The sequence below is a fragment of the Temnothorax nylanderi genome, unplaced genomic scaffold, assembly GCF_030848795.1.
Source record: "Temnothorax nylanderi isolate EJ_2023f unplaced genomic scaffold, tnyl_v1.0 TNYL_tig0133_pilon, whole genome shotgun sequence".
Classification (NCBI taxonomy): Eukaryota; Metazoa; Arthropoda; class Insecta; order Hymenoptera; family Formicidae; genus Temnothorax; species Temnothorax nylanderi.
Window position 1 is genome coordinate 112,722 of NW_027249195.1, and position 20,928 is coordinate 133,649.

Here is a 20,928-nt window from a genome sequence, read left to right on the forward strand (position 1 = left end):
TTCGAAGCGATAAAAAATTGGTTTATAGAATTAGGTAAGCTATAATAAAGAAAGATTAGAGAGACTTTGGAATGATGACATGGACATCATCAAAGAGAAGATATTGTTAAGATTATATAGAGAACGGTCAGCGTTAGAGAATAAAGAAGAGCGAAAAAGAAGGTTTGGATTAAAACATAGAAGGTCAATGTGTAACAATATGTGCAATAGTTAGTTGTAAATTAGAATAGTAGTGTATGAATGGAAGGATAAATGATTAAGGTTATTTGTAAACCAAGTCCACTTCTTGGCTATGTAGCTGAAGTTAATAATAAATAAATACATTCCCTAGCTATTCCTATCACATATTTATTACAATAGTTAGATTACAGATATTTTGCTAATTATAAAAAGTTGAAATTTATGCAGTTGCACACACACATGCGTACCATACTGTATACTTTAAAGACTAAGGATACTATTTACAAAACTTTAATAATCAAAATTAATAAAATATTTACGATTAACCGTCTACGTCCAGGGTTTTCTGTTGTTTCTCGTTTTCAATCTTTAGACCTGTAATTCACAGACAAAATAAACAACTTTTTAAATTTTAATCAAGTTATACCGCAAAATATGTGTGATATAAAAATCAATTTTTACATTCTTTCAATAAATTGTACAACATTTGTTATACTGTTTTTCTCTACAATAAATAAATTACTTTTGTGTGTGTGTGTATGTCAGTTCATATTGACTTACTTGATAAAAAGGAAAGGTGATTTGGTTGTGTGTGTCAATTTATATGCAGAATTGAATTTATTTTTTTTGCATTTTTTGCGAAAAACATGCCTTAAAGCATCTATATTCTTTGTTTATTTTTTCTCGCTCTTCCTCCCAGTCGTATAAATCTTTAAATATTAAATATGTATAGTTTGGTGTCGAAAAAAAAGTTACATATTTAATGGCATCATCTATTATAGGATTGTATCGATTTTTAATGGCAAAACGTATCCAACGGAACCTGAGAAATAGGTGCGTGTTATATTACATGTGTTATATTACATATGTGAACTGTCTGACTCATAATTACCAAATGTCCAAATTACAGTCACTGATATAGTCTGACAGAAGTTTTATTTTAATCTCTGTTACATGCGGTAAAAAATATAACCGTTTTAAAAATTCCTCTTTCCAGATATCTGAATAAGATATTATTTTTTTCAAACTTTTAGATATTTCTTCGACATTTTCATTCTGCATTATTTTTAGGAACTCGTCACATGTTTTTTCAACTTCGGTTACTAATAATTCCGGAACTTCTATTACTTTACACTCAAAAATTATGTCTCTATGACGAAACTCCTGAAACCAACACAAAAATCATTATTTTTGATGCAAACAAAAATTGTTAATAAAATTGTTACCTCATTTTTTTCCCCGAAGTACGTTGCCACATCTTCTTTCCAATCTTTAGTGTTTATAGTTTCATTTTTATTTACAAAAATATATGTTTTTAAAAACAATTCGAATACTTTCGGTCCTTCTACTCTTTCTTCTAATTCTTTTAAGTATAACGTCCCCAGCTCGTACGGAACGTATTTCTCGTATTTATTTGGGCTAATCTTGCCTAAATTTACTGGGACCAACCTTTCCAAATTGTCCTGATACTTTTGAAACTGTAATACAATTTCATAAATAACACAGTGTGTGTGTGTGTGTGTGTGTGTGTGTGTGTGTGTACGTGTGTGAGTCATCAAATAAGTTAATATTTTACCTTTTTTAATAAATTACGTTTTACTTTTTCTATCAAAAAATTCTTTATTTCTCCATCAATAAATGGCGCTCGATAAATAATTTTATTATACAGAAACATATTGAAACTCTTATATAACGATAAGTGGTTATAATTTCCTGCTGAAATTAAAAAATATTTTGATAGGGTATTTGCTATGTGCTCTGATAAAATTTGTATTTGATAAGTTTTATCGCCGCCAATAAAATTGCTCGATACCAAAATTAAATTTGGATAATTATTATTTATATTTTCAGTTGATATGATGCGTGGGAGCACGCATATATTTTGTTCATCTAGAAATAACAAAAAAATATAATAAATAAAAAAAGAAAATTTATAATTAAAAAAACAAAATTTTATATGTGTGTGCAATGTTAATATATTACGCAAAAAATTTAGTTGATGTTTTACCCAATGAATAACATCCACATATATCATTCGCAATCTGCAACATTTCTTCATAAATCATGAATGATTTTTTCATCATTTCTATATTATGTTCAGCGAATAAACTACTTCTTGGGCCAAGCTGTTCGATTTTTAATTTTCTCGCAACAATAACAATTCCAAAAGCTGGGATGGGTTTTCTTTGCTCATACTCATATATGACTTGGTTGTCCGTTTCAAATTTATTTTTCAAATTTGCGGACATTATAACTCTAAAATCCTTTAGTGTTGAAATCTAGAAATAAGAAGAAATAAGATATACTAAAGCTGTGTAACCAACTCCAACTAGTAAAAGATTAACAGAGATAATGGGGGAAAGGAGAAAATCGAAGGATAAAGAGATTAACACGGAAGGAAGGAAGTTGCTGGAGTTTATAGAGGAAGGAGGATTAGGAATACTGAACGGAACGAAATGAGACACCGACGGAGAGTTCACATTTATGGCTCCTACACACAGGACGCGATTAGGATAGCGAGATTCAGATTGGGAAATGAGATGAGAAGTGGAAGATACTGGGAGCCGATGGAAAAAACATGCTGCAGAATATGTGACGTGGAGGCAGAGTCATGGGAGCATGTTCTAGAATGGTGCACAAGAGGAGAAGAAGAGGAAGAATTGGAAGGAATTAGCGAAAGAATTAAAAGAATACTAGGGTGAAGGAGAGAAATGGATGGCGGACTTGAAGAGGAGAAGAATGCAAGCGAGCACAGTGATGGCTAAGCAGAGAGAATAAATAAATGATTTTTGTTTTCAGATACCGCAGGAGGAGAGGAAAAGAGAAAGATGGAACGAAAGATGGAGTGCAAAGGAACGATAATAATTGACAAGGAGGCGATAGAGACGATAGCGGAAGGGCGAGTAGTGAAAATGATGAAGGACTTCAAGGAGGAGATAAAAGAACTGAAAGAGGAAGTAGAGAGGTTGAAAAAGAAGGTATACAGAATGGAGCAAAGCTCAGGTAAAAGGAAGAGGGACGAGAGTGAGGAGGAAAAGGATAAGGTATGTAAGAGAAAATGGTAGTTAATGAAGGATTATGAAGAGAACGATGATGAAAAAAGAAGGAAGAATGTAATAATTAGGGTCGAGAAGGAGAGATGGGGAGGAAGTGATTCTAATTGGAATAAGATAAATCAACTTTTCACAGAAGGACTTAAGGTGAAGGTGGAGGTGAAGGAGGTGAACCTGATAGGGCAGAGAAAAGAATGGACAAAAAATTTTGGTAAAGTTGGGAAGTGAGAAAGATAGGCGGAAAGTACTGGAAGCTAGGAGGAAAGAGGGAAGCAGAATGAAGGTTAAGATAGATGAAGATAAGTCGGTGGAGAAAAGGATCAAAGAAGGAAAGGAGAGGGAAAAGAGAAAGAAAAAGAGAGAGGAGGAAAAGGGGAGGACAAAGGAAAAACTGCTGATGGGCACGGACGAGGACGAAGCGGACCAGGGGGGGGGGGCGGAGGGAAGGCACTGGAAGGGATAAGGAGGGTAATAGTAGATTGTAAGGTCGCCCAAAGGCCAAGATTAGAATAAGATGGGTTAAGGTATATGTGTAAAGGGATGGGTACGTCCCTGTAAAACCGGAAGGGGAGAGAATAAAGAATTGAATTGAATTGAATCTAGAAATAAGAATTTAAGACACATGAAATATGCATAAAAAAATTAAATAGACCATTTAATTTTTACCAAAACAGCTTAAAAGAACATATATGTATATATAAATAAATTATTATAAATATAGATACATATATGTATATTTACAAACATACATTGAAATTAATTTTATTTACACATTACAATTTCGTTCCAAACTTTTCATTATTCTATGAATTGTATATTAAGGGCTCAGACACAATGACAAAAATAAGGAACAAGATAAAGGAATAAGGAATAAGGGAATGTCGCATCTCACTTCAGTACACGTACATTAAAGTGAGATGCAACATGCCTTATTCCTTATTTATCTTATTCCTTATTTTTCTCATTGTCTGAGCCCTAATAATAATCATGTTACTGTGTTTATATGTATAAATTTAACAAGTAAAGAATCCATATAAATACCGTCTATGTATAAATTCTTACCTTAGCAGAATATGTAGATTGGACAGATGGTGTGTCTTGGCATGGGAACATGGCTCTTGCATATGTATACTAAAAGATTTGAAATCTATATTTAACGTACGTTGATCAAGATAAATTGATTTGTTTATTTATCTATTTAACTGTAAGTTTACCTTGGTGTTAGACAATAGGAAAGGATCATGTCTGAAAATGGGAGTTTGCTCAGGCGTTAGCCAAATTAGTGCACGTGAATCTTCTTTTGTATTGTATTCAATCTCTATTTTATAATCTATACCATTGTCTGGCAATAACTCTATTTCAAACAAACTGCCCCAACGATTACTACGCTTAAGTCCATTATCATAATTTAACGGTAACCCAATAACAGAATCTGTGACTTTTTTATATTAAGATTGCAGCTATCCAGGAACTATAATTACATATTAATAATAATTAATAAATCAAAATTCTAATTTAATCAATATGAAAAAAACTATCTACTCACTATTTGTTTAGTTAACGGTTTTTTCTCTACCGTCAAAATCACTTTTCCTTCAAGAATTTTTTTATGAAAATCCACATTCAATTATAAATGGGTATGAGTAACACGCGCAAGTTCTAATAGACAGACAGAAATTTAAAAAATATATAATTAGTAAGTGGTAATATATAAATGTAATGCGTAAATAATATGACAAAAACAGTGTAAATGTTTTATATTATTTTTTCCTATAGTCGTCTGTAATACCGACAACTTAGAGAAAATGGATAATCATCCCTGGTAAAAATTACCGTTAGAAACAGTTAGAAACAGATAGAATTTCTGATGGTATGTAACGGAATCCTATCCGCTGTAACTGCAAGCTTGTCTAGCTCTATCCGTTTCTGTAAGCAGCACTATTGTATCTGCAAATACAGACAGAAAATGTAACGACGTATAACTGTATCTAATGGAAATCTATCGGCATACAGCATCTATAAGCTTTTGCAATAGAAAAACTTGTCTGTTTCTGTCCGCATTCTGTACGCATCAGATGCTGACGGTATCTATCCGTAATTGCGGATACCGCATCCATCTGCATCTGTACGCAATGTCGACCAACAGGAATTTATCTGCAGCTACGAATACGAATCCTGTCTGTTTCTGTCCGCATTCTGTACGCATCAGATGCTGACGGTATCTATCCGTAATTGCGTATACCGCATCCATCTGCATCTGTACGCAATGTCGACTTATAGGAATTTGTCTGCAACTACGGATGCGAATCATGTCTGTTTTTGTCCGCATTCTGTACGCATCAGATGCTGACGGTATCTATCCGTAATTGCGGATACCGCATCCATCTGCATCTGTACGCAATGTCGACCTACAGGAATTTATCTGCAACTACGGATACGAATCCTGTCTGTTTCTATCCGCAGTCTGTACGCATCAGATGCTGACGGTATCTATCCGTAATTGCGGATACCGCATCCATCTGCATCTGTACGCAATGTCGACCTACAAGAATTTGTCTGCAGCTACGAATACGAATCCTGTCTGTTTCTGTCCGCATTCTGTACGCATCAGATGCTGACGGTATCTATCCGTAATTGCGGATACCGCATCCATCTGCATCTGTACGCAATGTCGACTTATAGGAATTTGTCTGCAACTACGGATGCGAATCCTGTATGTTTCTGTCCGCATTCTGTACGCATCAAATGCTGACGGTATCTATCCGTAATTGCGGATATCGCATCCATCTGCATCTTCGCGACGACGCCGCTAGGCGGCGCATGATGGAAAGCGTTTCTCACATTTAAAATACAACCAGCCATAATATATAAGCAGGCGTTCTGTCAGGCAACAACCAGAAAAATTACAGTGTCGTAACTAAAGGAATCCCTTCTCCTGGCGTTTAAAGGTAGAATCTACCTGATAACTACAAACCTCCCACAATGTACATGTATTTGCAGTAATAAGAAATGAATAAAATGCATTTGCAGTTAGAAACGGATAGAGCGGGCAAATCATAATTGCATGCAAATGCAGATAGATATCCTGCCTGGTTTTGCAATCAGATGCGGATAGACATTCAAAATTGGCTACGTATAAAAACGAATAGGATTCATAATTCGTCTGCGCATAGGTTCAGATAGAAGTTCCGTTCCGTTAGGAATCAGTTAGATGCAGTTAGCCTTCCTCACCGTATTTGCGTACACAGTCTTATAGAATCTGCAACACTTTTCATCTGCTTCTATCCGTAATTGCAGGGAAAGAAACGCATAGTAAAACAGTCAGAAACGGATAGAATGCACGTTCTATCCGTTTCTAACGGTAATTTTTACCAGGGATGCGAGTTTAGAGCAAAATTGCTATTCAAAACCACTAATAGTCTTAAAAGCGTGCTAACATATTGATATCTTAGCAGCGCTCGATAAAAGTAGTCAGGGGCATGTATAAGATACTACTAACAAGTTGTGCCAGATATTTATAATAAAAAGAAAATGGAATACATTCGTGCAATTAACGAAATACGGGAAGTGCGGGATGTTGTGCAAATAGGAGAAAGACGCCCACAACTGCTTGGTCGATTTGATGGTGACGGGCAAAGTAAAGGAATTTCTGGTGCAAGGTCTGCTTCCGCAACGACAGCACGAGCGTACCAAGGAGCAGGAGAAGATCGAAAAGCAAAGGCAAATGCCTTTCCACATGCATATTAATCTAGAACTTCTGGAATGTGTATACCTTGTTTCAGCAATCCTCATCGAAATTCCATACATGGCTGGTATGTTTTCTATGTTTGATATTCTTTATATAAAATGCATTTAGTGTATTTTTACGATTGCATAGACAATTACTTTCAGCGTTTATTATACGCGACAAATTATTTAATTCTAGCGCAAGAGTTCGATGCGAGACGGAGAATGATTTCGAAGACATTTTACCAGCACCAGCAATTGCGGTCCAGCGAACGCCAATCGTTAGTCGGACCTCCGGAATCTATGAGGGAGCACGTCGTTGCCGCTGCCAAAGCGATGCGTAACGGAAATTGGTCCGCTTGCAACAATTACATTATAAATGAAAAGATGAACGCAAAGGTATTAGCGCGAGATTTACATTAGCAATTTTTTTTTCAAATGTAGAATACGATGTAGTAATTACTTTTTTTATTGAAATAGGTGTGGGATCTCTTCCATCAAGCGGATAAAGTGCGAGCTATGTTAACGCGATTGATCAAAGAAGAGGCATTGAGGACTTACCTGTTCACGTACTCGCATGTATATGATTCGATCTCGATGCCGAAGCTCGCGGACATGTTCTAGTTGAAGCGGCCCATAGTCCATTCGATTATCAGTAAAATGATCATCAACGAGGAACTTATTATGGTATTTTGGCAGAAATACTTTTATGTTGTACAATGATTTACGTAATATTCCTTATAACTTATGTACTTCCTTTTTTTACAAATTTAGGCATCTTTGGACGATCCAACTGGAACTGTAGTTATGCATCGAAGCGAGTCAAGCCGCCTTCAATCATTGGCTCTGCAGTTGACGGATAAAGTCAACAACTTTGTAGATTTGAACGAACGTATCTTCGAAATAAAGCAAGATATGTATAAACGGATGAAGTATTTTTGATGATCTTTACTTTGATGTATCATCAAGATCATTGACTCGAGTACTATCAAAATTGTGTTTAATTTTAACAATTAAATAGATCAATTTTTTGCAGAAATTAAATTAATTATATTCGTTCCAAGGCAATATGTTCTATTTAAATTGTTGTTTTTGTTTTTCATGTATTTATATTTTATATTATTTTTAACAAGACCTAAACAGACCTGACCTGATTTGATCCGACCCGATCCCAACTCTGACCTTAAAAATTAAATTTGTAAATTGATTAAAAATTAAAATCATGAAATATTCAAATAACCATGTATGTAACCGAATATCTTAATTCCTCCACTCTCTCCCCCCTTTCATTCTCACTTTGCATTGTCATATACCCTTGTATAGTGTTTGGACCTTTCATTATATTATAAAATATATTTATATTAATATAATGAAAGGTCCAAATACTATACAAAGGTACAATATGACAAAGCAAAGTGAGAATAAAAGGGGGAGAGGGAGTGGAGGAATTAAGATATTCGATTACATAAATAAAAGTTATTTGAATATTTCATGATTTTAATTTTTTCGTCGTCCAAAATACTTTAAAAATATTTATTCAAGATAATTTGAACTACTTTGCGGTAATAATAGATGTCAATAGAGTATGGTTAATTTTTAGAAACCAGTTTCAAACGTGACTTTTTTACAAAATCATATATTTTATCATTTACTTTTTAATGTACATTTTCACGAGATTTCATATCTTTTGTATCCTCTGGATGAGTTTGTTACCCGTTAGAATAGTATCGGATATAAGGACGAGGCGTATTCCTGTAGATTTCTCTATGAGTCGACAAGCCGCTATTTCTGCGCAGGTAATACCTCCTATCACGCAGATCACGACCATCTTTGGCGATAACGCACCCCGACGACCATTTACAACACAATTTGGTAAATTCGTCAGATCTTCAAAGCTACGAGGATCCTTCTCCTGATTCGATACGATGTTTAATATTTGCGCCTGTAATACGTTGAACGATATTACGTTAATATCCCACAATCGCTTGATTCATAATACGAGAAGAATGAAATACGAACTATTGCGGGTATATAAGCGTTGTTGAACACGTAGCTAGGACAGGTACGACCGTTCTGATCGGTCCGTTTGGAATAACTGGGTAAGATCTTCAATTTTTGCGCGTTGCTGCTCCATTCGCTGCTCCAGTTCGGCAGTTTATGTAAAATATATTCGTTTCTATATTTCAGCAAGCCGGCTGTGTGCAGCTTGTAGAACAGCGCGATATGCTGATAACCGTGGGTATGGAGATGCAGCTTTTGGATATTTTGAAGCTCGCTCTGCGTGATACCGTCGGTGGTGATAGACAACAAGCACAGGAGACGCAAACATCGTAACGCATGTTCGTCTGCAAAAAAAAGTATTTCACATTTTAATCGTAATTAAGTCATATTTCAATCCCAATTTAGTTCTGATAGCGACCGCGATTAGATATAGTTTTAATTTAATTGATTCTAGCATTTAAGAATGCACACCTATATTTCTCTCAATATAGCTCAAACATTCCTTCCGGTCCTTGCAGTCGAGCATCAGTTTCTCGATCATCTGCAAGACTTGAAATTCGGAGCCTAACGTGTCCGCGATGGTCTGGCACGCGGATATATGAAATGCCAATTGCCGGGTCGTGTCTCTGGTCCTTTGCAATCTCGTCGACACGTATCTCTCCATCTCGGTCAACTTCATCGTCTGTACCGCCTCCTGTTCAGCTGATGTTAGGCCAGTTATTAAAAATATCGACAAGGCGAGAGGCGCGATAATTAATGATAAAAATCATTACATTTAAGTGACTTGGCCTTTCCGTGTAAAATCGGGAAGACGTCGCTGCAGGGCATATCTCTCACTTCTCCGTAGATCTGATCTTTATTCGGATCCAATCTGGTCTGCGATTTTTCCAACGTCGCCGTGCCGACGTTTACCTCTACGACTTCGTTCAACAAACCCGCGTACGTTACAGGCGTGAGGAGAGCCGTAGCCAGATCGAAACTCCTGTCCATCACGATCAGGGCACCAATCTCGTTTTCCAAACTAGACGGGCCCAGACTCTGTTCCATGGATTCCATCAGTTTGCTCATTTGCTGGCTGTGCTTGCCGAGAAGCAGCGAGAGCCTCGGCGAGCCGATTATTAGCTGCAACGACCACAGGTTGCGCGCTAATGCTCGCAGAGGACTGGGGTCTTTGTGATAGTAGAGGTCGATAAATATTGGATTTTCCAAGGACAAAACGTTCCCGTCTAATCTTATGAATTCTGCAGATAACGTTCGCAACGTAATCAGCTCGGACAAGCCTGAATAAACGATTCGATGTTATAGAGATTAAAGATTAAACGGAACAGGTAATTGGACCGTCGTTGGCGCGGTAATTTGCTGACCTTCCTCTTCGACTAGATTGTATAACACAGGCGGAACGAACGGCATGACCAACAGATGATGGCACACTTCAACGTGAGGTCTGCCAATGAGGGATATTTCGGATTGTACTTGATCTAGAACCCTCTTGCACGCTATCAAACTGTTAGACACTAAGAATATACGTTGACTACTCGACGGCTTCAGTCCTTCCTCCATTTTATAAATCTTGTCCACACCATATCGCCTAATTATAAAATGACACAGTTTAGTATGGATTGTTAATAAAAATAAAACGTGGGTGCATTTTAGAATACGAGGACATTTACTTCAGTACGGTTACGCCTATGAAACTATCCAGTATCTTCATCAGTTTTTGTTCTATTATCAGATCTTTCGTTCCTGGAATGGTATCGAGTATCTTCACAAGCTTCTGCTGACTGATCTGCTGCAGCGCGGACAGTTTATCATCCAAGGTGATGTCCATTTTGTTTTATTCGCAATAAATCAAGTAATGTGTATAACAGTGCTCCGAGAAAAGTGGTCTCTAAAGCTGATTATCTTCATGGATGTATTTCATACCTGAAAATAAGGTATTTAGAATTATTTCACGTATGTATACATGTGATTCTGCTAAATTCATTACTGTAGGGTAAATTATGTATAAGAGTGTCGCTGTCATTCTTTTCACTCCACAAGGAGGTAACAAATTTTTATAAGTAAACTACATGTAAAGTATAATTTAATTATTCCCAGACTTGATTACCTTCGCAGATACTCTCTTGTCTAAAAACAAGATATTTGAATGCCTTTATCAGAGCTACAAGAAAGCTGTTCTCGTTCGCAAGAAGGTAACAGACTTTTATAAATATAATAACAGTAAATTACAAATGTAAGATGTAATTTAATTTCATTTGCATATCAAAGGCAACCCGTGTTGCACCTAGGCATTTAGTTTAGGCACTTGTTTAGCAGTCTCTGTTAACAGCTGACAAAGGAAAGCTGCGAAAGCAATAGTAGTGCGCAAGAAGATAACAGACTTTTATACGAATAAGTGAATTATAAACGTTAAGCGTAATTTAATACCATTTGCATATCAAAGGCAATTCATGTTGTACTTGGACATTTGTTTAGCAGCCTTTACGTTTACATCTGGTAAAGAAGAGACGCCAAAGTAACAGTATGCCAACAGTGAGCAACACCCCAGCGAAACCTTTTCATTTCAATTCGCGATTTCGTTGAATTTCTCTTTACATAAAACTAATTAAGAATCAAAATTACTCCTCCTTATTAAAAGGATTTGACGCATAACGAGCGTTTTTTGGTCCGCGACCCGTTCGATCGTAGAGAAATTAACAGACAATTTAAAGCCCGCGATAAGAGGAAAATCGAGAAAGATTGTTGAAACGCAATTAAGGAAATTACCGCAGTCGCGTTCGCGTTATCAAGGAGGCCCGCAAATTGCGGGCGCAACGTTGGCGCGCGATAAGCTGTCGGTTTGCGCGTCGAGCGAACATTGAACATTTACATACGCGAAGACGCGAAGGATGCTCGGCGACGTGTCGCCAGCACGCACGCACGCACGCACGCGTGTACGTCGCCACTTATCGCGCGAGCGCGCGAGGAGGATCGGACTGATCGGAGCGATCCCCGCGCCCGTCGCGGCGGCGACCCTTTTCATCTTCCGCCGCCGCGCGACTCGCCGAGACGAGAGTCACGAGAGACGAGCGCGCCGCGCACACCACCGCACACACTCCGCACACCAACCGAGGCCGTGCTCCACGCGAGCGAGCGTACTCGACGCCACGAGCCGTGCGAGGTTATTTAAAAATGGCGGACGCGTCGTCTTCCGACACTACCTCGGACTGCTGCAACGAGTGTTTCTCTGACATTACGTCGGAAAAGTCGGAGTATGTCGTCGTGGGACGCAAGCCGTGCCCGTCGCACCGTCGCAGCAAGCGGAATTTCCTGCAGAAGTTGCTGATAAGGGAGGTAGGGCCGTCTAAAGTCGCGCGACAAGTCGAGTCGCATCGTGAGTGACAGGCCTCGATGCACCGCGCCTCGAGCTATCAAGAACGGACTCCTTGATCGCGAAGAGACCGGCGATCTCGTAAAGAAACGCGGTCTCGTTCGTCCGCCTTGATCCATTTCACCTCGTGCGAGGTGCCGTTCGCGTTAAACCTGGTTAAACCGCGGTAAAAAAGAACTCCTCCATGGACGCGCGAGCTTCAAGCTTTCTTTTTTTTCTTTTTTTCAATATCTTGAGAGCTCTCGGCCTAGCAGCGTCCCTGGAGTCGAAGCTCAACGAAGTTTCACGTTCAGGGAGTCTCGTTGGAATGATTTGAACGTAGACAGTTGCGGCCTGTACGCAGGATGTTGCTGTAACATTGACTGCATGATTTTTGCTCGCAGATGAGAGGATGTCTGTCAGCGCACAATTACGCCTCGGAGGAGAGACTGTTCACAGCTGTACCTAAGTGGCGGCACTTCCATCTCCTGCACATAATCCCCAAGTCGGCGCTTGAAGCGGGGTACGCACGGATAACGCCGATTCAGTACACAGACTTGATGATTTAACTTTAACTCATTTCTTATCATGTAGCCACTTAGCAAACACTAACAGTAGCATTATATCAATATTATAATTTCTTACTCAACAACGTAACTGTTATGTGCAACGTGTATTATATTACACTTATGTTGTCCAGTGGGAAATTATAATATTGACGTAATGTCACTGTTAGCTGGGCGTAGTTTGGTTTAGATAAGGTAAAAGAAATGAAAATTGTGTTGTCACAAGTGCTTCAAGATTTCTTTACAGAAATTGAGAGTAACAAATTGGACAAGAAATGGGTTAAATGTTGTCAAATTGGACAAGAAATGAGTGTCTAACGTTAACTCGCCAACACGCAGAATAAATGTCAAAGTAGTCCTGTTCTAGTTTAGGTAAACGGCATTGTAAAGATATTTTTGTTTTGCCAGGCATATTGTTATGGGATTGACGCAATGCGGTCAGTTCCTGCTCACGTATACGTACACATTGGACGTCAGCAGCAACACGTCTTTGTACAAATACCTGCTGCACTGGTGGGCCTTCACGCCCAACCGTGCAGCTCGCAAAGTCGCCGAAGTTACATTGTTCGGCAATTATACAATTTATAGGGAATTAAACATAATTATATCGCAATGGCCGATGGAGCGGAATAAGCTTGTAATTCACGGCCTCTGGTACATACACTTGAATTGTCTTCTTATGAAGTCTTCAAAGTAAAATACACGAAAGTCAATAATATTATTTGTCCGTTACAGTACAAATTTCTTACATTTGCAACCGACTGATAAAGCGTATTTAACTATAACGACAGTGCCGTCTCTGGAGAACTGCAAAGATTGTTTGAAAGTTGCCGCATCGTACGAGGAAGAGGGTGAAGGTAATGAATAAATTCACGATATATTTTTAGGAGGAACATTTTATACAAAATATACTCGTAGTAGCGTGACTGTAATAGGATTAATTAAAATTATGCACCTTGTGATAGATTTAGCCGTGAATTGGGATAGCTGTGTACGATGTAACTGTTTGCAACATGGCCTTACGGTTCACACGACTTACGAAGTAATCTCACCGTATCCGAAGTTTCGTGCCACGGTGTGCCTGAATTATTGGAATCACGTGGTGATCAATACGGGAAACTTCCTACATGTTCTCAGGGTAGATTTAAATATACCTAAATCGATGAATCAGAGGGCGTGCGATAAACAGGATAGCGTCATGCACGATCCCGTGATTCCGGATACGATCCCGCTGGACATGAGCGACGTCGAGGAGACGGACTACACGACGAGAGCGGAACGATACGAGAGTTCGGACGAGAAAGTGAGCACGCCGGAATGCGTTGATCGATCTCCCAAATGCGAATCCAGCTTAGAGCACGACTTTCTAGACGAGCCAATTAAGTTAGACGTTAAGCTAGGACGCGATTTGCCATTAAATACCTCAAGCAGTAATCAAAGCGACTATGTCTGTGATATAAATAGTAAGTCTACCGCTGCAGGCGCTTTAAACGTCGTTAAGTTGTGCGAATGCTCGGACATGGCTGAATGCAAGTGCCGGAATAGCAGCGGCGGCAGCCCCGTGTCGCGGCCGGCCGGCGTCGAGCAGACGGCCATCTCGGTACGGGACAAGATCCTGCAGGATTTCTGCGAGGACACGTCGCAGGAGCTCAATATCGGCAGCGATCTCATCACGCTGGTGAAACATCCGTCGTGCTCGCCGCGCTCGACGCCGCAGAGATTGCCCGCTGATCTCAAGGCGATGACGTGGTCGTCGCCGATACTCACCCCGCCGTCGGACATCCTGCGCACACGCAATTCGGAATCTAGTCACAGAATCCAGGTTCAGCGTAATAGCGGTAGCAGCCAGCAACGTCCGAGCTCGCCGCAACCCGGTGCCTCGCAACAGGACAACTCCGTGGCTTCCATAAATTCGCCGTTGCAGTCCGTGTCGATCAGTCCCTCGTCCTCGTCCTCGTATTCATCTCGCTTGATGTCGCCGCCCATCGCTCGATCGTTTCGCTATCCGAGCCCGCGCAAGAGATCGAATCTACACTCACCCCCTCCCGTCCCGGCCCAGTCGACGAGGACAACGAGAGCGACGCACAAGCTCACCCTCGAGGCGGAGAAGGCGTACGAATTCACGGACGAGGCACAGGAGACGACCTGCGAGAAGCTCAGCTCGTTCAGGAAGCGCCGACTCGCCGACAAAAAGTACGAGTTTTGCGACGAGACGGAGGACGCGGAGAACATAGTTCCTTTCAAGCACATACGCGATCAGTTCAGGCATCGCGGTACCTGCTCCATACACCAGATTCCCTCCTCGCCGGCAATGTCGCCGGTTCTACCGAACGGCCGAAGGCATTGGGTCGACTCGGATCAGAGCGAACCGGACGAATTGAATCTAGTTGCTCAAGATATTAGCGTAGCCAGCGACTTGAGTACCGAATCAGGTATGATCTTACGATTGTTATCGAAGCGGAACGAGAGTTCGAATAAAGTGATGCAAACCTTATACGTTTTTCTAGCTGAGAAAAGTGTACTACGACCGTTGAATCAGAATCAGCTGTCTAACGGGAGCGTGCATAGAGACCGTGTCGGCAAGTGTTGCCCGAATTTTTCGCCGTTGGTTCCTAGAAATAACTTGCAGTATCCTTTGATAAAGTGCACAGCGCGTTTTAAACGGAGCTACATAGAGCTTGACGATGAAATGATATCAGTTATAACAGATGTGGAAGGTATGTATATACATTCAAATTTGCATGGATTTTAGTTTTTAATATTGTCATGTTTTAATTGTAATTAGTATTATATTGAGACAATGTTTGCAGATGAAGAGACAGGGGGCTATGTAAGTTACCAATATGTACTTCCGATGCACGTGCATGGCTCCGGATATGTTCAAATGCACATGATCAGCAATAGTAAAGCGGAAAAACTGGTATTTATTCTTCTAAAACATTTAAACTTTCGCAATGTGACTTTTTGCGAGGCGAATCTCTAGATAATTTAAGATTTAATCGGTGAAAGAGTAAGATGTTAACACGTATCTCTAATATAATGAAAATACTTTCAGATAGTGCCATGTGTTTCTATAACACAATTGAGTTTCGATATCGAGACCTTTTCTCATCACATAGCAGATTGGATCTGCTCGAGATTCAAGAAAAAGTATTGGCACTGCAGCGACTACGATATCGAAATAATCGACGTGTGCGCGCTTAGCGGCGACATTATATGTTTGCACATAATGAAAATCCAAGCAAGTGAGTTGTGTAGCCAAACGCAATGGTAAGCACACATGTCATCCTATGAATTACATTCTTAGTCGTTGATTATTCCTTTGCACGAACTGTCGCACGTTACGTTTTAAAGTTATCACTTAAACAATATACAGTCTCGATAAATTAATACGATGCATCCAGTTCGCAAGAGAGGAAGCAATACGAGGTCGGATGTAAGTTCACGTGGAACATCGACACGAGCCAATACAGGATAACGGACGTGTTACCAATGGAAGAGGTGAAGCCGGAATCCTGGAAGCTGACCATCACAAACATACCGAATTTTCGTAGCCAGTTGTGGAATCCGACCCGTCGTTTGGCCACACAGTTGCGAGAAAAAATTCAACAACCGTACGCACACACAGTACGCTTTCTTCATAACGAGATGAGCCTAGCAGGTCAGTATCTCCCAAATTTACTGAATTATTAAGACAATCGCGTACATAAAGTCCGTTGCAGGCGAGTCTTTAACCAAGCTCACCGATCTGGACAATCTAGTGCAGTTCTACATAACGCCGATGGAGTGTTACGTAGAACGTAACGACGCCTTAATGGAGTGAGGAAGAACGCAGGAATCATCGCATTTAATTGCAAACAATAATTTATTTATTGATACAAACTCCGCCATGTTTGCTAACTCGCCGAGTCGCGGCGCATAATGTATAGAAATGTACTCCGCATTGTTAACAATACTGTTAGCAGCAAAGAGTATCTTCCCTTTCGAGCATAAATAACGGATACGCAGAGGAATGTATAAGCCATATAGGACTCTCGCTCCGTCTTTTTTTTTTTGCCACAATACTAAGCGGAATCGTCTCTGTGCGGTGCGATTTGTTCATAACTTAGAGGCATAGATTAAAGGTACTAATTAACGATACAACGAAGCTCTCGCAAGCGTTTTGCTCCGATTTGTAAAATTTACCAGTGCTGTATACTATACATTGACGCTATCTACGCTATCATGGTAACTACTGTACTTTGGTAACTAGTAGATATAGATGACTAAACTGATTGTCAATAAATGTATTGTAACGTGATTCAAAGTAAGAAAGAGAGAGAGAGGGAGAGAGAGTGAAGGGAATACCGACAACTGCCTCGATATACTTTGGTCCCAAAAATTAATCGATGATCTAAACCTCTAAAGAAAGAATGTCGGAAAATTTTTTCTTGTACATAATATACACGAAACTTGTCCTACATGTATGTAGGATCAAATGCGTTATACTTAATTTTTCACATTATCACAAGGTTATTGTATCATAAAGGCGAATTCTCCGAATAGAATTTTGATATTAGCGTATTACATTGTACATTAAATACAGCTTTCGTCGTCATTAAATGCGTCCGTTTGCGATTCGCAAATATTGCATAATCTTCTTTCGAGATTATTTCAAAACGACGAGATTCAATTTCAAAAGCAATGATACCGAAGCTGATGATAGATTGTTTTTTTTTAGATTGTAATAAACTTTGTGTCATTATTTAATAGAATTTTTTAAACTAGTGTAATATTCTCGTGTTAACGAATATTTATTCTATATCCTTCTGAGTGACGAAAAGACTAGCGGTTCAAACGGGTATTTTGACGGGCGGCCCTACGTTTACGTCAGATCCCATTCCGTCCAACTTGAGGCCGGTGAGAATATCCTCCCACGCGTTCATGCATTGCTGATAGTGTCTGATATGTCGGTCCGCCATCGCGATCAGCATGTTCTTCAGATCCTGCTGCTTCTCCACGTTCCACCTCTGAAAATCGCTTCGCAGACTCTCGTTCGCGCATTCCACGCGATCCTGCAGTATCTCCGCTTGTTTAGCCAATCGCGGGATGGTCTGGCCGAGCCTCTCCAATTTCTCGTCGCGAGATTCCGCTTTCCATAGAGATCCGCCCCAGCCTTGCGCAGGAATCATATAACTCGTACTTCCTACCAGCTGTATGAACGCAATTAAATGTAATGAATAAATCTGTCCTCCTTTCTAGCAATATAGTAATATTGATTAATCTCCTTACATTTAAAAATCTAAGACTTTATATCACATTTATATCACAAAAAAAAATATAAGTCGTTATTAATACATTTGGAGATACATTATGGTTCTTTGACTAATTACAATCTGAGGAGATTACAAAAGAGGAAAATATAAGCGAGATTTATACCTGATCCTTTTCTATTCTTCTCTTCGCTAATACGTCGACTGTTATCTCGTATTCGATCTGCATCGAGTCGCGCCGGGACAATGCGCTCTTGACCGCTTCAATATATGAAACGTACTCGCGTTCGTCGTTAGGAACGTCCTCCAGAAGTTTCTGATGAGCCATTGCGTTCGCTTCTACCGCTTTAGCGATCGCCAATAAAATGGGCGCGAGTTCCGGTTCTGAGGTTGCCCACAGCGTGAATATGGGATGCAGTTGATGAAGCTCCAATAAATAATCTATTGCGTTACAATGCACAACGTGAGAAACAGCCGAGAGAGCTATTTTATTACGATATGTACTTATGAGCAATTTTTGTGCGCACCTTGCCTTTCTTTATATATGCGATGATTAATCTTATCTATAGCCGATAACTTTTCACCCAACGCTGTACAATAGTCCCGTATCTGTTCGAACTCCAAGTGACGCTGTTTCATCGTATAAGTGCTCGCTATGTTTTGCAAGGAGTCGGTCACTTTTCCGAGCACGTTCCCACGATTTTTGCGATGAACAAGAAATTCCTGCAATTGATTTAAACAGCAATTTAAATATCAATTAAAAATTGACACGGTATTGCTATAACGATCCTATATCATACTTACTGAAGGTTTTGTCGTGAGAAAAATATGGAGATTCTTGTCACAGCTGAGAATGGGATGGTTCACTATTCTGTTCAGGAATATATGTAAAAGCTTCATACGCGCTATGATAAATTCCTTGGAATAACGATCCAGTTGGGCGAGCAGCGTATGCTTGCCCGGCATCGGCTGTAACAAAATCCAAGATTTGTAAGCAATCTTTTGACCTCTTCTCAATTAATATTTTAAATATTTAAAATGCGTTTCATTTAATTATATTTAATATATATTTTATTTCATTATAAATCGCACACCACATATATTTTGTGCATTGAAAATAACAAAAACTTACCGGTATAATATGTGTCGGATAGACATCCACTAATTTCTGGCGCAGCCAAATAAAGTCATTGTATCGCCTGCGAACTACGTAATCTCCTTCCTCAAACTCCGGACGTGTAGTCTGCAGAATTATTTGATATGTTTATAACATATGTCTCAATTTCAGAATCAGATAATCGAAATCATACTTCTGCAATGAAGCCGTACGTACTCTAGTCGTTATACGGAATGTGATATATGTCTCCAGAGTTTCCAGATGCTTCTGTGGATTGTCCACTTTCACTTGCAGGTCTCGCGAGTCCGTCTGGAAGTCTGATATCTCCTGATCCTGCAGAGTGGAGAAGCTATCGATGGAAGGAGACGCAACCTGTAAGATTGCAGAAGTCCCTTGATATTTATCGATTAACAATCAATCAATATGGAACTCTCAGAGTCAGACTCATGATAAAAAGAAAATATTAACAGTAAATGATGATCAAGATCAACCTGAGTCTGTCGCCTACGGTCTGTCGCATATGTTAATGTTATTTACTGCAATTCTAACTTATCGATTTCTTCCAGGGCAACAGACGCCTGTAAGGCACTGGGGAACTGTCAAAGTTGGGGTCCCAGGTTATGTTACGCTCGTACCACGGATCCCTCGATGGAGGTGCTGCAGTTGGACAGGTAGTCGACGTCGCGGCTCTCCTGCTTCATGATCCCGCCCACCGCCATGGAGCTCACCTCCAGGATCGCCGAGTCCTCGGCGCCCTTCTCGCCTCCCGGGTTCTCCACCTCTGACGTTTCCGACATCATTTTTTTTTGACAGAACGCGGCTGATAACGCTGATAACAGCCGTCCTCGCTGGTCTATTGCTGGTCTTCGCGAGACAACTGTTGACAGCTTCGCGCAGACGCTGCGCGAGCGACGTATCATCGCGAGGGGGTGCACGAAGGGAACCTCTTTACCTGTCTCATTATTATTATACAAATTTCATTTCTAATTTGTATGCATTGCCTGTTATTTCACTTTATACTTTTGTTATGTTACATTAACAATGCGAGTTTTTCTTCACTAATGTTAAATCGTCGACGACACTTCGATTTGTTTAACTTTCTGCGATTTTGGGCCGAATTTTATTTAAATTTTAAGTCGATTAATTTTAGGCTAATTTATTTCAGGTTAATTAATTTTAGGGCGATTAATTTCAGGCTGATTAATTTTAGATCAATTAATTTTAGGACGATTAATTTCAGGCTGAATAATTAAAAGTCAATTAATTTTAGGGCGATTAATTCTGATCAACTCTCGCTTGGTAAGGATGAATAGGGATTATTTCGTGTTTTCAGCTGAATTCGCGTCGTTTCTACATTCGTTCTTAGGGCCGATATCACAGTCTCCGATTAACGTGATTCTCCGATTAAACTCACTCTCCATCTCTTTCTAACTGTCCCCCTAGAAAGAGACGAAGAGTGAGTTTAATCGGAGAATCACGTTAATCGGAGACTGTGATATCGGCCCTTAGTTTCTTACTATAATTTCGATTCGGGTCCGCTCGGGGCCCGCGAGCATCTCGATCCGCCGCTGCGAGCGAGACGACGCGCGCGCGCGACACGCGCATCGATCATCGATTCAAAATGCTGCGCCAACTTTGCGTCGGGCGTGTGAGAGTCCGATTGACCCACATCCCCCTCTTTCCT

General features: G+C 39.9%; 4 protein-coding genes across 11 annotated transcripts; 1 reads left to right on the forward strand and 3 right to left on the reverse strand.

Moving 5' to 3' along the window:
* Positions 1 to 332: 332 nt before the first annotated feature.
* Positions 333 to 8,241, reverse strand: LOC139776944 (leukotriene A-4 hydrolase-like). Of its 5 annotated transcripts, XM_071714015.1 has the most exons (12): positions 7,521 to 8,239; positions 7,206 to 7,317; positions 7,006 to 7,054; positions 4,780 to 4,892; positions 4,448 to 4,704; positions 4,296 to 4,364; positions 2,189 to 2,459; positions 1,757 to 1,896; positions 1,407 to 1,658; positions 1,073 to 1,344; positions 742 to 1,003; positions 333 to 555 (listed from the first exon to the last, which is right to left on the reverse strand). In XM_071714015.1, the coding sequence occupies exons 6-11, from the start codon at positions 4,344 to 4,346 to the stop codon at positions 799 to 801; spliced, it is 1,191 nt and encodes a 396-aa protein (XP_071570116.1). In that variant the 5' UTR covers positions 4,347 to 4,364; positions 4,448 to 4,704; positions 4,780 to 4,892; positions 7,006 to 7,054; positions 7,206 to 7,317; positions 7,521 to 8,239; the 3' UTR covers positions 333 to 555; positions 742 to 798. The 5 variants fall into 5 exon arrangements, 4 of the variants coding, with proteins under 4 accessions (XP_071570116.1, XP_071570115.1, XP_071570117.1 ...); XM_071714014.1 differs by having other exon boundaries at positions 7,006 to 7,317; XR_011719231.1 differs by lacking the exon at positions 1,757 to 1,896 and having other exon boundaries at positions 7,006 to 7,317; positions 7,521 to 8,241.
* A 338-nt stretch (positions 8,242 to 8,579) lies between these two features.
* On the reverse strand, positions 8,580 to 11,942 carry Vps33b (vacuolar protein sorting 33B). 4 transcript variants are annotated; one of them, XM_071714037.1, is made up of 8 exons: positions 11,727 to 11,942; positions 11,068 to 11,132; positions 10,631 to 10,883; positions 10,325 to 10,548; positions 9,734 to 10,240; positions 9,432 to 9,662; positions 8,979 to 9,304; positions 8,580 to 8,901 (listed from the first exon to the last, which is right to left on the reverse strand). In XM_071714037.1, exons 3-8 carry the CDS (start codon positions 10,786 to 10,788, stop codon positions 8,638 to 8,640), a joined length of 1,710 nt encoding a protein of 569 aa, XP_071570138.1. In that variant the 5' UTR covers positions 10,789 to 10,883; positions 11,068 to 11,132; positions 11,727 to 11,942; the 3' UTR covers positions 8,580 to 8,637. The 4 variants fall into 4 exon arrangements, with proteins under 4 accessions (XP_071570138.1, XP_071570136.1, XP_071570137.1 ...); XM_071714035.1 differs by lacking the exon at positions 11,068 to 11,132 and adding an exon at positions 11,388 to 11,453; XM_071714036.1 differs by lacking the exon at positions 11,068 to 11,132.
* Positions 11,943 to 11,996: 54 nt separating this feature from the next.
* On the forward strand, positions 11,997 to 18,119 carry LOC139776953 (uncharacterized). Its single transcript, XM_071714026.1, has 10 exons — positions 11,997 to 12,293; positions 12,714 to 12,832; positions 13,284 to 13,529; positions 13,611 to 13,732; positions 13,841 to 15,307; positions 15,383 to 15,592; positions 15,686 to 15,795; positions 15,931 to 16,145; positions 16,280 to 16,536; positions 16,598 to 18,119. Exons 1-10 carry the CDS (start codon positions 12,132 to 12,134, stop codon positions 16,696 to 16,698), a joined length of 3,009 nt encoding a protein of 1,002 aa, XP_071570127.1. The 5' UTR covers positions 11,997 to 12,131; the 3' UTR covers positions 16,699 to 18,119.
* On the reverse strand, positions 16,722 to 20,148 carry LOC139776957 (sorting nexin-7). Its single transcript, XM_071714038.1, has 7 exons — positions 19,880 to 20,148; positions 19,461 to 19,616; positions 19,260 to 19,370; positions 18,932 to 19,096; positions 18,655 to 18,850; positions 18,294 to 18,568; positions 16,722 to 18,067 (listed from the first exon to the last, which is right to left on the reverse strand). The coding sequence occupies exons 1-7, from the start codon at positions 20,042 to 20,044 to the stop codon at positions 17,708 to 17,710; spliced, it is 1,428 nt and encodes a 475-aa protein (XP_071570139.1). The 5' UTR covers positions 20,045 to 20,148; the 3' UTR covers positions 16,722 to 17,707.
* Between the last annotated feature and the right edge of the window lie 780 nt (positions 20,149 to 20,928).